Genomic DNA, 15,120 nt, shown 5'->3' on the forward strand with positions numbered 1-15,120 from the left:
CGCCCCCTGGTGGACGCTCGAGAGCTAGGTTGGCGAGTCGGTGACCACACCCCCCACTTCTCACACTGCCCGCCCCGCCCCGCCACCCCACCCTGCCCAGTCCCAGGTGATGGGTAAGCGGGTCTCTAGGGGCACAACCCGGGGGCCCGTCACCTTTCCCATGCCGAATTCTGCGATGTGAATCCCCGAGTGGCGTTTTCCTTCTCTGTGCGTTTATGAGGCTCTGGATCCCTATGGATGCTTGCCAGGACCCCAGGGCCTCTGAGCTTCCTTCCTTATTTGTAAACAGACTAGATTTGTTATAAGATGAACTCTCAAGGGGCAAGGCAGTAACAATAGCTAACGTTTAGCTCCATCTTAAGGGCTTTGTATATATTACCTTGTTTAATCTCCAGAATAACCTATGAGGCTCAGTATTCTGAGCGTGCGCTTCTAGGGTTCTAATATTTTATGTTGCTAACATTTGGCGTACGGCATGCATACGTAACGTTCTGTGCTCCCAACCTCGACTTCTGAAAGCTCTTTAATTTCCAAGATTCTAGGATTGGAACATTGACAGGTCAAACGTTCTGCGATTGGAATGTGCCTTGTCCCGAATCTGCCCTGACAGTTCTTTTTTTTTTGGCTGCACAGCAGGGCATGTAGGGTATCTTAAGTTTCCCATTTTGTCCCGCAGTGGAAGCGCAGAGTCTTAACCACTGGACAGCCAGGGACGTCCCATCTAACTTTACTTTTTTAAGAAAACTAGACTTTTTTTTAAAAAAATCAGCAAATTAAAAATATTCAGATTAAAAAAGTACTTCTAGGCTGTCGGGAAAGGTATTTCGCCTAGGTCTAGAACCCGGAACCTACGACCCGGACCCGGCCCGAATCTGTAGAAGAGGGAGGAGCCATTTATCCTTTACCAAGATGGCGGCCTTCAAGCCTCCTCGTGGCTCCAGCCACCCTACCAAGATGGCGGCCAGCGGAAGTACGTCACTGGAAGGGGCAGGATTTCGGCGCGCGCATGCCCCAAACCGGATTTCCGGGTACCGGCGGTGTGGCTCTTTCTTTAACAAGATGGCGGCAGGAAGTAATGGTGGTGGTGGAGGGCAGTGCTCGAAAAGCGAGACCGATACCGGCTTCTTGGGGCTGCGGCCCACGTCAGTGGATCCAGCGCTGAGGAGGCGGCGACGAGGCCCAAGAAATAAGAAGCGAGGCTGGAGGCGGCTCGCTCAAGAGCCTCTGGGACTGGAAGTCGATCAGTTCTTGGAGGACGTGCGGCTGCAGGAGCGCACGAGTGGGTGCGTAGGGCCGGACTTCCGGCAGCAGGACCAGGTTCTGTGTAGCGGGGTGGGAAGCCGTGCTGCCTGGGGTTAGTTCCGGCGGGCTGGGAGCGCCTGTTGGGACACAGCCGAAGAAACCCAGCAGGTGGGCCGGGGACTCTGGGCAAGAGGCTGGGAGACTTGATCAGGTTACCAGATACGAGACTCCCAGGTAAACCGCGTATAGTTTTCCTGATGTCTGCGTCCAATGACCCACCGTAGTTTAGTGCGTTTTACGTATTAAATTCTGCAAATTGGACGGAGGGACCCTGGCCTAGAGGGGACTCCAGGCGGTTAGTGCGTGGTTGAATGACCATCATAAGAAAACCTGGCCCTGAGAGGTTAAACCTGCTCCTTCCGCAGCCCCCTCCGATCTATGGCTGACATTCTGCATTTCCATCTCCCAGTGGCTTGATATCAGAGGCCCCCGATGAGAAACTTTTCTTCGTGGACACTGGCTTCAAGGATAAAGGTGAGGAAGGGTTTCAGTGGCGGTTTATGGCGATTAGTCGTTACCTAGGCCACCTCGTGGAGAAGGAAATGGCAACCCACTCCAATATTCTTGCCTGGAGAATCCCAGGGTCAGAGGAGCCTGGTGGGCTGCCGTCTATGGGGTCGCACAGAGTCGGACACTACTGAAGCGACTTAGCAGTAGCAGTAGCAGCAGGCCACCTCGGCCTCCAAAACACGGCGTGGCTTGGATGGCAAACACCATCAGAAAAGGGTCTCTGCTATAAACAAGAGGACCTGAGATGAGTAGAAAGCAAGCTAATGACCAACCTAAATAACTTATTTTCTTTCTGAAGTTTCAGAGAAATCTCAGTGCCTAGAGAAGAAGCTAGTAGGGATCTGCCTTGATGAGTAGATAAGGACATAACTTAGGAGGTCTCCGTTAATTTGCAGAAAAGCAAACTAAGGACTTGTAAGGAAACAGCCCTGTCTAAGTCAGTAAGATGTGCTTTAATGAGAACAAAAGGATCAACTCGAATGAGTTGGTAAGAAACTTGTCTTGGCCTGCTTGCTTTAACTTGTCAAAATACAGGGTTGGAACCTGGCTAAAATAAACAGAGGAGAAGCAAGTTAGGATTTGCTTCAGTGAGTAATAGGGTTTACTCTCAACACGTAGAGAAGATAAAGAATAAGCGGCCTTCTTTAAGGAGAGGATAGAAAAGCTAAGAGATGCATTTTAATAGGAAAGCCAATAGCTTTAATAAGCAAAATACCAGATTGCTGTTACAGGAGGATACCCTTTATGAGCATTTATGAGATCAGTCAGGGATCTGGTCTACGGAAAATGAAGGGCCGTCTTTGGTGGGTGGGTGGAGTCTTTAAGCAGGTAAGAAAGGATTATTAAAGACGCTTTTACAGAAGTGAGGAAATTTGTTCTGTATACTGAAGGGTCAGGCAGGGAGCTGCCTTGGCAAGGAAATAGTTCTAGATTCTGTCTTAGTTTTTTTTTTTTAAACAATGACAGCGATTGCATGCTTTCGTGGGTGATCACTGCTGTGGGATCTTGAAATGCAACGGACCCTCGAACAGTACAGGGGTTCAGGGCACTGACCTTCCCACATGGTCGAAGGTTCGCATATTATTTGTGATCAGCTCTCTACTCTCAGTGTTATATCTATGGATTCTTGTAGTATTTAGTATTGAAGCAAGTCTGGGTATGAATTCAAACCCGTGTTCAGTGGTCAGCTGTAATCATATCTTCACCTGATCTCTAGGGTAGGCATTAAACATTCTTGTTTTGGCCGCATAGGAGCAAAGTCACTTCCGTCAGGTTTCGTAGCCAGTGGAAGGATACAGATTTTGTCCCAGCATGTTTTGTCCTGGAGTTCTTACTGTGCTTTAGAAGTAAAGGCGGGAAATGGCCCCGTGCTGAGAATCAATGGTCTTGGGTCTGTCCTGAGTCCAGCTCCCTGGGCCTCATGTCACCTCGTCACTTTTTTCTCTTTAGTATTGAAGGTTCTGTGGCCACTTCTCTGCTGCCTCAGCAAGCCTCTTGTCTGCAGGGCTGTGGGGCTGGGTCCCCAGCACAGGGCTACCTCCAGCTGGCTCAGGAAATTGGTGTGGGGGGTGGTCACAGCTTGGGCCCTGCCCTTGGGGGCCTCTTTCCTCAGGTGGGTGCCTGGGGCCTGCAGATCTGATGGCTCCAGTGGTGGGGCCGGGGGGTTGGGGAGGGCTGGAAGGCCCTCCTGGGTAGTGAGGAGGCCTGAAGCGTGGACTCTGCTCTCTGCCAACCCCAGAACTGAACAAGAAGAGGACCAAAGGCCAGAAGAGGTCACTGCTTCTCAAGAAGCCCCTCCGGAGCGACCTCATCCTAGAGAACACCTCCAAGGTCCCTGTTCCCAAAGAGTGAGTGTCCCCTGACCCCTCAGACTGTCCTCCCCTCCCCCACCGCCCCCAGGTCTGGCCTTGTGCCCTTTTGTGGGACCCCTACTCACTTCTTGGCCCCAAAGGAATTGTAGGGAAAAGGGGTGACAGGTGAAGCATGCTGGTGGGAAGACGGCGTCGGATTAGGGGCTTTGGAGGACACACTGGAGGCAGTGAGGATGGGGCCCGGCTGGGGCAGGCAGAGAAGAGCCTAGACCTGCCCAAGGGCTTTGGGGCCGGAGGGCAGGGCTGGGCGGGCGCCCCCGTTGGGAGCAGGGTGTGGCACGGCTTGGTGACTGACTCTGAAGGAGTGCGAGGGGGCTGGATGGGGGGTGGGGAGCAGAGGGAGGCCGAGGTTGGTTTTGAAGCGACTGTGAGTTCCCTGGAGGCCTCCCGGCTGAGGGCCCGGAGGCCGTGGTGGTGTCGGGTCTGGAGCTCAGCAGGGAGACAGGTGTGGGAAGCGGGCTCTGAAGCTGCCGGCCGAGTGAGGAGTAGCAGGAGCCTGAGAACGCGCCTCAAGGAAGGAGGAGATGCTGGGGGTGTCTGAGGGGCAGGGGCGACTCACCCACTGCTCTGGGCTGCTTCTCCCCCACCCAGCGTCCTCGCCCACCAGGTTCCCAACGCCAGGAAGCTCAAGCGGAAGGAGCAGCTATGGGAGAGGCTGGCGAAGCAGGGCAAGCTGCCCGGGGAGGTGCGCAGGGCGCAGGCCAGGCTTCTCAACCCCCCAGCGGCCACAGCCAAGCCTGGGCCCCAAGACACCGTCCAGCGGCCCTTCTACGACCTCTGGGCCAAAGGCAGTGAGTGTCCCTGCCACCAGGCCCAGGCCTTTGGGTTGTGCAGTGACCTCAGGGAGCACCCTGTGGGTGTCACTGAGGGTCTTTGGCATAGTCAGGTGTCTCGAAGGGGCTCCCTGTCCTCGTTTCTGCTCTGCTTTCCGGAACGGGCTGATGCTGCTTTCTGGAACGGGTCTTTTCTGCTTTCTGGACCCCGTTCACATGCTCTTCCCTGGCGTTCGAAGCCCTTTGGGGTCTGAGAATCAGTCCCTCCTTGGCTATCTTTGCATAAGTACTTGGTGCCATCTTTCTAAAGGGAGGAGGAGTAGCAGGGAGCCCCTCGGGGCCAAGATGTTGTCCCACAGCCGCCCCTCACTGCCTCCACAGACCCTCTGGACCGGCCCTTGGAGGGCCAGGATGAGTTTTTCCTGGAGCAGACCAAGAAGAAAGGCGTGAAGGTGAGAGTTCATCATCAGGGCGTCCTCGGAGCTAGGGGTCAGAGGATGGGCCCATAGAGATGCCGTGTTAGAGCCCGAGCATCCTAGGACTGTGAACGCACAGGCTGGAGCCAGGCCATGCGCGGGTCTGCTGCCTCTGAGGGAGGAAGTGGAGCGGTGGGACGTTTTTTAGGGAGACGAGGGAAACCTTCACAGGGAAATAAGATGCTGCGAATGGGTTGGAGCCCTGGGGTAGTGAGTAAGCCTTTGGAGATGGAAGGGTGGAGCCTCCAGGCGAGGGCAGGCCTGTGGGGCTAGCTGGCGGGGAGGAGAACACAGTGGGCAGCCCAGCTCTGGCTGTGAGCTTTATCTCAAGTGCTTCTGCACAGGAGAGCGGTGGTGTAGTGGGGTGCTCTGTGGAGGTGGGGTTGTGGTGGGTCAGGCACCCTGGCATGGAGAGGAATTGGGGGTGACCCAGGAGAAGTCCTCAGGCAGAAGCACCCAGCCTGGTGGGCAGTGGGGGCTGGAGAGGGGCAGCCTGGTGACCCCCAGGCTTTTGCTGGGGTGGGAGCCAGCTGAGCAGGGACACGGGGGTCTGGCTGGGGGTTGCTGCTCAGAGCTGAGCCGGTGCTCGGGCCCCCCGGGAGCTGTTAGAAAGCCATGGGCAGGTTTCAGCTGAGCTGGGAGCCGTGCCTTTGTCACAAGCTCTTGGGGGCCTGCTCTGAGGGTCTGTCGGCCCTTCGTCGGCTGTGCCCTCTGCTGACAGGGACCCTCGTACTCTCTGCCCAACCTGGCTGCCGATTGCAGTGGCGGCCTGATGACTGTGCCGCATGATTTTGCGAGTGTCCCCCACCACTTGGACGACAGGGACTCTTCTCAGGAAAGGCGAGCAGAGCTCCTGCTTGTCCTGGGGATGCCGTACCTGGGGTGCCGGTCCCTCTCTGCATCATTCAGATGCCACAGGCCCCTCCCAGGTTGAAGGCTGTGGGTTGTGCTGAGGCCTCTGCCACCTCCCAGGCCCGGGGTCCCAGCACTGGTGCCTGCGGGAGCTTGAGACGCGGGACTCCTGGGTCTCACCCAGCCTTGGTCTTGTCTTCCTCCAGCGGCCGCAGCATCTGCACACCAAGCCCTCTCGGGTACCTGCCGTGGAGGTGACACCCGCGGGAGCCTCGTACAACCCAGCCTTTGAGGACCACCAGGTACGCAGGTCGCCGCCTCGCCAGGCCTCTCTTTGGTCGGCACTTGGCCAGTCAGCATGTCCTCCCAGGGATCACAATCTTGTTGGGCAGACAGACCTCTTCCCGGACCATGATGTCTCATAGTGGGCAGGGCTGGGGTAGAGGGGCACGGAGGGAGCATCAGATCCAGCCTTGGGAATCAGGGAGGGCTTCCTGAAGGAGGGGGCATCAACACTGGGACTGGGGGCAGTTTGCTGTGGTAAGAGACGATGGGGTGTTGCAGAGAGAGGGAACAGCATCTGCAAAGACCCGGAGGTGAGGGAGACAGTGGCATGTTTCAGACATAAACACAAGAGGCTTTCAGCTGTCAGCAACAAACCACGTGACCACGTGAGCCTTGCGGGTTGGCAAAGGTAGTTTAGCAACCGAAGAAACTGGTGGCGAGAGTCGCTGTTCGTTTCGTAGGTGTCTGTTAGGCACCGATGTCATGAGCAAAGAGGACAAACACCCGCGGTTGGGGAGCACAGATTTCCCAAGAGAAACCCAGGTCACTAGTGAACACAGGTGCTCTGTGAATGCCAGCCAGGGTCGTTTACTGGGGGATGGATTCCTAGCCAGTGGGGCGAGGGCCGCGACCGTCACCTGGGGAGTGGTGTCTCGGAGCAAACCCATGCTGAACTCTGAGAGGACAAGGCTGGTCACTAAGGTTGTTCCTCACAGAGAGATCAGATAGTCTTTCTCTTTTTTTGAAGATAATTGAGATCTGATTCCCAGGCCGTTGTGATTTGCCCACATAGAGGGCACAGTTCAGTGGTGTAAGGTATATCCAGAGTTGTGCAGCACAGTCAGTTTTATACCATCTTCGTTACCCTGGAAAGAAGTCTCATGCCGGTCGGCCGTCATCCCCCAATGCCCTGTCTTCCCTGGTCTTGGACAGCCCCCGCTCTGCCCTGTCTGAGGAATTCCCATGTACTGGGGCAGAGTAGACTGTCCTTGAAGAGGAACGGGAAGAGCAGGGATGAGGTTAAGAATTCGAAGCCCGTTGGCTGTTGTAGGGAGGCCAGGGTGAGGAGCAGAGCCTGAGCCAGTGCAGGGGGGCTGGGCACCAGGGTGAGGGTGCAGGTGGGAGGTGGGAGGGCCAGGTCTGTGACTCAAGGAGAGGCCCCCCGGGTCTGGGTCCTCACCCGCGTACCCTTGCCCTCCCAGAACCTGCTCTGGGCGGCCCACGAGGTGGAGCTGCAGCGGGAGAAGGCGGCTGAGAAGCTGGAGCGGCAGCTGGCCCTGCCGGCTTCGGAGCAGGCTGCTACCCAGGTGAGCACAGACCCACCCTCGCCGCCCGCCCCGCCCCTGACCCGCCCCCTGACCCGCACCTGACCCGCCCCCTCTCCCCAGGAGTCTGCCTTCCGGGAGATGTGCCAGGGGCTGCTAGAGGAGTCTGACGGGGAGGGCGAGCCGGGCGAGGGCCAGGACGAGGGGCCCGAGGCGGGAGACCCGGCCGCAAGAGGGGAGGCCTCGCCCGTGCCCGGCCGCCCAGCTGCCCTGGAGAAGAAGACGGAGCAGCAGCGGCGGCGGGAGAAGGCTGCCCGGATGCTGGTGAGCGCCGCGGGCTCCGGCCTGCTTCTCCCAGGCTCACAGCCTGTCTTTAGGGGCTGTTTGGGATCCCTGAAGCCACTTGGTCAGTGGAGGACTAGTTCCCGACCTCATCTCTGAGGACACAGTGGGGAACATTCTAGGTCACGCCCCTGCCGCCGTGGGGCTTATGTTCGGGATGAGGGCTGGGGAAGGGTGTGTGAACCGTAGAGACAAATGGGTCAGGGCCAGGAAGGTGGGCTCAGCAAACAGTCCCCGTGGGGACATGCCTGTGACCTGGCAGCAGGTGGCCAGGGCGGGGTGTCTTCTGGCTGGGCCCCTGACCCTGCTGTCCCCACAGAGGATGCAGCAGGCTGCAGTGCGGGCCACCCGCCTCCGGCACCAGGAGCTCTTCAGGCTGCGCGGGATCAAGGCGCAGGTGGCACGGCGCCTGGCGGAGCTGGCCCGGCGGCGGGAGCAGCGGAAGGCAAAGCGGCTGGCGGAGGCGGACAAGCCCAGGCGGCTGGGGCGGCTCAAGTGAGGCCCGGCCCGGGGGCTCCCCGGGAGGCCGGGAGGGGTCCCCACCCCGTGGTGGGCGCCCTCCTACCTTTGCGTAGCCTGGGCTCCTCCCGGGAGACCCTCTTTCCCCAAAGCCCCAGGTTCTCGGACCCTTACTGCTGGGCCTGTAAGGTTCCCGGGAGCGGCCCCAGGTCCTGTGTGCTGGGCTGGGCTGACCCCCTGGACACCCCGCCCCGTGTCCTCCAGGTATCAGGACCCCGACATCGACGTGCAGCTCAGCTCAGAGCTCTCTGACTCGCTCAGGACCCTGAAGGTACTTGTCTGGCCAGGGTGCTGAAGGGGAGGCGCCCGTGCCCAGTGATGACACCCATCCTTGCTCCCCGTGTCCGCAGGGACTGTGGGCGACATCACGGCTACCCCCAGGCGGGGCCGGTTGGGCTAATGCCTGGGGGCTGAGGGCACGTGGTCCCCCAGGGTGATGGGCGGGTGATGTGATGGTTGGAGCCTGGGACCCTCAGAAAGTCTTTTCTCCTGGGCTGTCCCTGGTCCCCCAGCCCCACCCTTCCGTGTCTTTGGTCCCAGAGGGGTCTCCCTAAAGCTCAGAGCAAAGCTTGTTCTTCCCTCGCTCAGAAGCTGCTGTGGCTCCCCGGTGCCCCCAGGAGAAAACCCAGCTCCTCGCATGGCCACGGGCCCTGTGTGGTCCTGCCTGCTTCCGGGGTCCGGGCAGCGGGCCACCCTGCACCCTTCTTCCTCTGACCCTCCAAGCCCCACTGCTGGCCCCACCCGTTCCCGCTTCTCCAGCCACCTCCTCAGGGCTGGTCCACGGGTCAGTACCTGTCACCCCATGAGCTCAGGACCAGGCCGAGTCCCTGGTGTACACGAGGCCAGACTGGGCGCCTTGGCTCACAGGGGGACTGCAAGGCTGACCCCGCCACTGGCCTCCGTGGAGAGGTCAGGGCCCGAGGGTTTGTGCCAGGCGCCCGCTGAGGCCTCTCCGTATCCCGCAGCCCGAGGGCAACATCCTCCGTGACCGGTTCAAGAGCTTCCAGAGGAGGAACATGATCGAACCTCGGGAGCGAGCCAAGTAAGGGCGGGGCCGAGGCGGTGGCGGGCCTCCGGGACCTTTCCGCGGGGGGTGGGCTGGTGGTCGCTGACTGCTGTCTCCTCTCTCCTCCAGGTTCAAGCGCAAGTACAAAGTGAAACTGGTGGAGAAGCGGGCGTTCCGGGAGATCCAGTGAGTGGCTACCCCTCTCCCCATGTGTCTCCAGCTGGTCCCGGGGCCCTTCCCACACCCAGTCGCCGTGGCCGGGGGTGGAGCGATGCTGCCTTGGCCAAGCCCAGGAGAGGCTCAGCTCGCCAGAGCCACCGGACCCCAGGGTCGGGCCAGGGAGGGTGCCACAGGGGACGTGTGGGGGGGGCCCTGCCAGAAGAAAGGTGTCACATGGGCAGGATGTCAGGCCCCCTCCCCTGGTCTTCCCTCAGCCTCCCCTCTGTCCCCAGGTTGTAGCTGCCAAGAGACGCCGGAGCCCCACCCCACAATAAAGCACCTCCTGACCAACCCCTTGCTACCTGTGACTCGTGACTCGTCTCCCTTCCGGGGGCAACTGCTACCCCTGCCCGCCCTGCTTAGCACGCAGGGATGTGGGTGCCAGGACCTCATCTCCACCGAAGCCTGGTGGGAAGCCAGGGCGGGCCGGCAGGCAGAGGAGACAGGCCTGCGGTGTGGGTGTGCGCTTGGGTTTCTGATGCAGGGGGTGGCTATCCAGTGGTGGGGAGGCAGACCTTGAGAGCACCCCCGTCACAGGGCCGGAGCAGCAGCTGACGTTCACAACCTGCCCGTCCTGCCTCATCCAGCCACCAGTTCAGGAGGCAGGAATGATCTGTCCCCCTTTTAAAAGTGAGGAAACTGATGCTCATCAGTAGGGGTTAATCCTCTCCTGCCACCGTAAAGGACTTTTTCAAATCTTTATCCTACAAGTAGTAAAGTGTGGTCTCACTGTAAGTCGTCACTGTGGTTCATAAATGTACCAGAGAAAGGGTGAATATTGCCCTTGACCTTTGACCTCCATTCCAAACCTCTCTGCACAGGTAGCTAGCTTTCTCTGCAGTTTGCTGTGAATGGCTCCACCCTGTGTGAGTCTATTAAATTATATACACAGGTGTCAGAAAATAGAAGTCTTCATTTTTCTGCATTTTGGATAGGATGATATTCATGTGGTTCTATAATTTGCCCTGTAGCACATGTTGGGGAATTTTCTGCATCTGTGTAGGCTCATCTTTATTGTTTTCCACAGCTGCATAGAATTCCACTCACCCAGGCCCATATTACTCCTGGTGAAGCTGGAAGGGGATGGCTGTGTACCTGTGCCATTTCACCTGAGTTTGTAGGACAAGTACCTGGAAGTGGATCTCTGGGCTACAGGGAAAGTGTCTAAAGGGTCGTTTGGATTCAGCCACATTGCTCTCTGCGTAAGCTGTGCTGGTGTTTGCCGAGGTGCCCCCTTGCTTGCTCAAAGCTCTACTACTGTGTGCTGCTGCTGCTGCTGCTAAGTCGCTTCAGTCGTGTCCGACTCTGCGCGACCCCACAGACGGCAGCCCAGCAGGCTCCGCCGTCCCTGAGATTCTCCAGGCAAGAGCACGGCTACTAACTACTACCATACAGCCTCATGAATTTTTGAAGTTTACTGTGTGATTACCAGTGAGGTTGAGCAGCTTTTCAAATGATCACTCGCAGTTTTTTCCATGCTTCTCCAAACCTTTGGGCTGTTTTCCTCTTGGACTGTTGTTTATTTGTAGTAGCTGCTTGTTTATTACGGATCTGAAGACTGTCATACATGTTACAAACATTTCTCCCAGGCTCTTTGTTTTGACATCATGCATGGTATCTTGCCAGAAGTGCTTGTTGCTTTTTGCTTTTCCTTTAGTCTTCCTCTGTTTTTTTGTTGTTCTTCTTTTAAACCACAGCCTTTAGGCGGATTGCTCCAGGACAAGATGTTTATAAAAATAGAGCAGGCAATTTATAAAACATGGCTGCAGGGAGAGACTAACGTCAGAGCCTCCCCTTCCCCTGACATCACGATTTAAGGGTTTCTGCTGTTCCTCCCCTTCTGCCATCTTAAAAATAGAAAAGTGTGTTGTACAGACAAACAACTCTGTGTGTATATACAGGAGGGGTCAGTGAGGGTAAGTTGAAGTGAAAATGAAAGCCACGTCTGGTAAAGCCTTAAGCCTCAGCCTTTTGACCCAGTAATCCATCCTGGGGAGGGAGTCTGAAGGAAGCTAAACTGCTGGAAGAAGGGAGATTGTTAATGTCCATAAATGGCCCGCGGAGCATCTGTCTGGTACTAGGACACCTGGGGGGTGGGGTGGTCCCGGCTACCAGAGGGCAAGTGTTGAGGTCTCAGGAAGTGCTGTTTAATGGCCCCGGGGGAATGTGTGTGTTCCTGTGTGCAAAAAAAAAACAAACCGGAGGTCAGCTGCAAAGACAATGTGGGTTTTCCTGCACGGAATTACATTTTCACTTCTGGTTTTTACATTAAAAGAAAAAATGCTGAACTCTAGTTAAATGATTTGCAAGCTGCAGTGATACAACCCCATGATCTGCAACTTCTTTTGAAATGAATAAAATAGTAAGGGGGAATAGGGGACAGATCAGGGAGGGATAGATATCTAGATTCGACTTCAAACAAGCTCAGGGAAACGTGATGGTGGAATCTAGGTGGCAGTCCCAGGAAAACTCTTGCCTTTACTGTCTGAAAATCTTCCTAATAATTATTGGGGGAAAGTACATTAGGATTTAGCATGATGCTGGTGAAGCTTAGGTTCGAGGCCAATTACTTGCACTAGTCCCTTTCAAGCTCCTACGCCTCCTCCTGAACTTGTAACTTGCTATTTTTCCTACAGTGAGTCCCCCAATTGTAAAAGGCTTCCAGCACCACAGAACCTGTATCTGCCTGATTGTGGTATAAAAATGGAATTAGCCCACCAGCTGGGTGATGACGGAATAAATGATAGTACACTGATACTGTAGAGTGGTCGTGAGTTGGCCTTCTAAAGCTTTAGCTACTAGGGGCTTCCCTCCATCCTTTACCACTACACTGCTGGTGGTGGTGGTTCTGTAGGATAGATTCTGCGCAGCCAACGCAGGGGGCGTGGTTTCATTCCTGGGTCCGGGGAACTAGATCCCACACGCCGCAGTTTGCATGCTGCAACTAAGACCCAGTGCAGCAAAAAAACAAAACAAAACAAAACAAAAACCCACCTGTAGGCAGGAGCCTTAAATTGTGGTTAGGAGCGTCGGCTTGGGAACCAGTTTCTGATTTTACAACCCAGCTCTCTTACCTACTAGCTGTGTGACCTTGTGAAGATTACTTCACCTCTCTGTGCCCCAGAGTCCCCGTCTCCAAGTGTGGGTTATTCCAAGGATGGAATCTGTACATAAAAGTGCTTAGAAAAAGGGCCTGGGGCAGAGTAAGCCCTACAGGAGTGTTGGCTATTATAATAATGTTCGGGGAAAAAACAAAATGGTTAGGGGAAAAAAAAGTATGGAAACTTGCAATCTGTGCCAAAGACTCATCATACATGTTCTTACCTTTTGACCCACTGATTGCACTCTTGGGAACAGACCCGAAGGAAACGGCCGGAAGTTTGGGGAAAAAACAATATAGAGACAGGTTGGTCAGAGGGCTGTGCAGAATGGAAGGAAGCGTGGTAATGGCTGCTGGGCGGGCGGGCCCCTCGGGGGAGGGAGGCCAGCCTCTGCAGCCATTACCCAGGGTCGGAAGCATGTGTAATACCGGAATGTGTTTGTGTTCTGCTCTTTTGTGGAATAAAGCAAACAGGATCTGCCCACATCCACGCTGCGGTTCACTGAACTAACCCCAGAGTCTCTTGGGGGGGGATTCCAGGGGATTGTTTTTCCTTAAGACTTTTCCCAGTTTTTCCACTTTTTTTTTTTTTCAAAAGGAATTCAGGAATTCAAAAGATGCCTCGATGGATGCAGAGATGTCAGCCATTGTGCTGTTTGGAAGACGGAACAGAAACAGTTGAAATTAGACTGTCCAAATGTAGGCAATAGAAATGGTCTTTACAAGTGGGATGTCTACACAATAGGAGATTTCATCACCATTTAAGAGAACACCATCTTTGGGGAGAACTTTTTGGGAAGGGGAAGAATTTTTAATGATCAGGGGAATATACTTAAGGTCTAAGAGAACTGTTAAAATAGGGAAGGACACAGTACGACTCTGACCAGTTTATTTATTTTTACAGTATTTGTATTTGGCTGCACAGGGTCTTATTTGCGGCACGTGGGATCTAGTTCCCTGACCAGGGTTGGAACCGGGCCCCCTGCATTGGACCGCAGAGTCATAGCCACTCGACCACCAGGGAAGTCTTCCTAATTCTTCTAAGGGTAAAGATTAGATTAGAGTGTGTTTTACCACAGTTAAAACATACATAACTCCCATTGCCATTCTTTCCTGTAAGAAATGATGACAAGATCATTGTTTAAAAAAGAATATCTGGAATGTACCAAATGCCACTGAATCCTACAGCCTAAGATGGTTGGTTTTATGCGATGTGAATTTAACCTCAATTTTTTAAAAAAGGAAAAATCCCCACCCCACCCCCCAAAGAAAACCTCTGAAGAGGCAGTGTGTCGGTCGTGTTCCGGAAAAGCAAGGAGCGCAGTGTAGTTGGAGCGTCGTGAGGAGGGTGTAAGATCAGAAGGTAAGTGGGAGTCGGAACATAAGTTCCGGTGGTCCATGCCGGTGACTGTGGTTGAGGAAGCCAGGCGTGAGCGGTCGCTGGTGTGGACTGGCGCCCCCTGGTGGCCATGTGGGGGAACAGACGGAAAGCAAGGCCTCCCTGAGTCCCGCGCGGAGGTGGTGGCGGCTCCATCAGCGCCAAGCAGATCGGGGTGCAGAGGGGTGGGTGCATCCAGGACACATTTTGAGAGTGAATCCACCATCAATGGCTGACCTACAAAGAAAAAAGCCAACGGACTTTTGCCTGATCTGGAGTTGTCATTTCAGGTTGGGGGAAGACGGGGGAGAGGGGCCCAGAAGTGGGGTGGGTGAATCAGGACCTCAGATTGCTGGTGCCCGTTAGACGCTCAACTGGCTGTGTCGAGTAGGCAGTTGGATGTAAAAATCTAGCATTCACGGGCTAGAAATATGCATTTGGAATCTGCATTAATTATATCCCATTCCCATAAAAAATGCCAATCTCTCCCTACTTAGTGCTGTGCTTAGTCGGTAAGTCGTGTCCGACTCGTTGCGACCCCCACGGACTGCAGCCTGCCAGGCTCCTCTGTCCATGCGGATTCTCCAGGCAAGAACACTGGAGTGGGTTGCCCTGCCCGCCTCCAGGGGATCTTCCCAACCTAGGGTTCAAACCCAGGTTTCCCACATTGCAGGCGGAGTCCTTTACCGACTGAGCCACCAGAGAAGCCGAAGAATACTAGAATGGTTAGCCTATCCTTTGTCCAGAGGATCTTCCCGACCCAGGAATTGAAGTGGGGTTTCCTGCACTGCGGGCGGATTCTTTACCAGCTGAGCTACCAGGGAAGCCCAAAAACATTGCAGCTAGCAGAGAATGGTTTCGATCCATTGACCTCTGGGTTATGGGCCCAGCACGCTTCCGCTGCGCCACTCTGCTAACAGTGCAGTAGAATTTAAATTTCATAAAGCAATTCCTGGCAGCCCACACACAATGGAACAGTGAACAGTATGGTGTAGTTTGCATTTTAGACTTTTTTTCAGGCACCGCCCCCTCTCCATCTGGGTCTGACCCAGGGTTATCAGTTGAGTCAGGGTCTCCAAACCGCCCCCTCTCCATCTGGGTCTGACTCAGGGTTATCAGTTGAGTCAGGGTCTCCAAAGCACTCCCATGTTCAGCAACTTGCTAGGAGGTCCTACAGGAGTCAATATAGAGTTTATACAGTATAGTCAATACTGTAGAGATG

At 55.3% G+C, this 15,120-nt stretch overlaps 1 protein-coding gene and 2 non-coding genes across 5 annotated transcripts; 2 read left to right on the forward strand and 1 right to left on the reverse strand.

The window, feature by feature from the left end:
• Nucleotides 1-1,047: 1,047 nt before the first annotated feature.
• NOP53 (NOP53 ribosome biogenesis factor) lies at nucleotides 1,048-9,711 on the forward strand. Of its 3 annotated transcripts, none has more exons than NM_001038507.2 (13): nucleotides 1,048-1,283; nucleotides 1,712-1,776; nucleotides 3,551-3,659; nucleotides 4,275-4,474; nucleotides 4,838-4,908; nucleotides 5,991-6,086; nucleotides 7,272-7,376; nucleotides 7,458-7,658; nucleotides 7,996-8,171; nucleotides 8,400-8,466; nucleotides 9,161-9,237; nucleotides 9,331-9,387; nucleotides 9,654-9,711. In NM_001038507.2, exons 1-13 carry the CDS (start codon nucleotides 1,060-1,062, stop codon nucleotides 9,658-9,660), a joined length of 1,455 nt encoding a protein of 484 aa, NP_001033596.1. In that variant the 5' UTR covers nucleotides 1,048-1,059; the 3' UTR covers nucleotides 9,661-9,711. The 3 variants fall into 3 exon arrangements, with proteins under 3 accessions (NP_001033596.1, XP_059732538.1, XP_005219263.2); XM_059876555.1 differs by having other exon boundaries at nucleotides 1,054-1,283; nucleotides 9,636-9,711; XM_005219206.5 differs by lacking the exon at nucleotides 9,654-9,711 and having other exon boundaries at nucleotides 1,054-1,283; nucleotides 9,331-9,391.
• Nucleotides 8,505-8,614, forward strand: LOC112442436 (small nucleolar RNA SNORD23). Its single transcript, XR_003030530.1, has one exon. It is a non-coding gene; the product is annotated as a small nucleolar RNA SNORD23 (small nucleolar RNA).
• A 5,030-nt stretch (nucleotides 9,712-14,741) lies between the features above and the next one.
• On the reverse strand, nucleotides 14,742-14,813 carry TRNAM-CAU (transfer RNA methionine (anticodon CAU)). The gene has a single exon. It is a non-coding gene; the product is annotated as a tRNA-Met (tRNA).
• Nucleotides 14,814-15,120: the final 307 nt, after the last annotated feature.

This window comes from Bos taurus, chromosome 18 (assembly GCF_002263795.3).
Source record: "Bos taurus isolate L1 Dominette 01449 registration number 42190680 breed Hereford chromosome 18, ARS-UCD2.0, whole genome shotgun sequence".
Classification (NCBI taxonomy): domain Eukaryota; kingdom Metazoa; phylum Chordata; class Mammalia; order Artiodactyla; family Bovidae; genus Bos; species Bos taurus.

Excerpts from the sequence above, each read along its gene's own strand:
- NOP53 (XM_059876555.1), top strand. The coding sequence starts at position 1,060 with ATGGCGGCAGGAAGTAATGGTGGTGGTGGAGGGCAGTGCTCGAAAAGC. Across the intron at positions 7,659-7,995 it reads AGAAGGCTGCCCGGATGCTG|AGGATGCAGCAGGCTGCAGT; the intron begins GTGAGCGCCGCG and ends CTGTCCCCACAG. Across the intron at positions 8,172-8,399 it reads AGGCGGCTGGGGCGGCTCAA|GTATCAGGACCCCGACATCG; the intron begins GTGAGGCCCGGC and ends CGTGTCCTCCAG.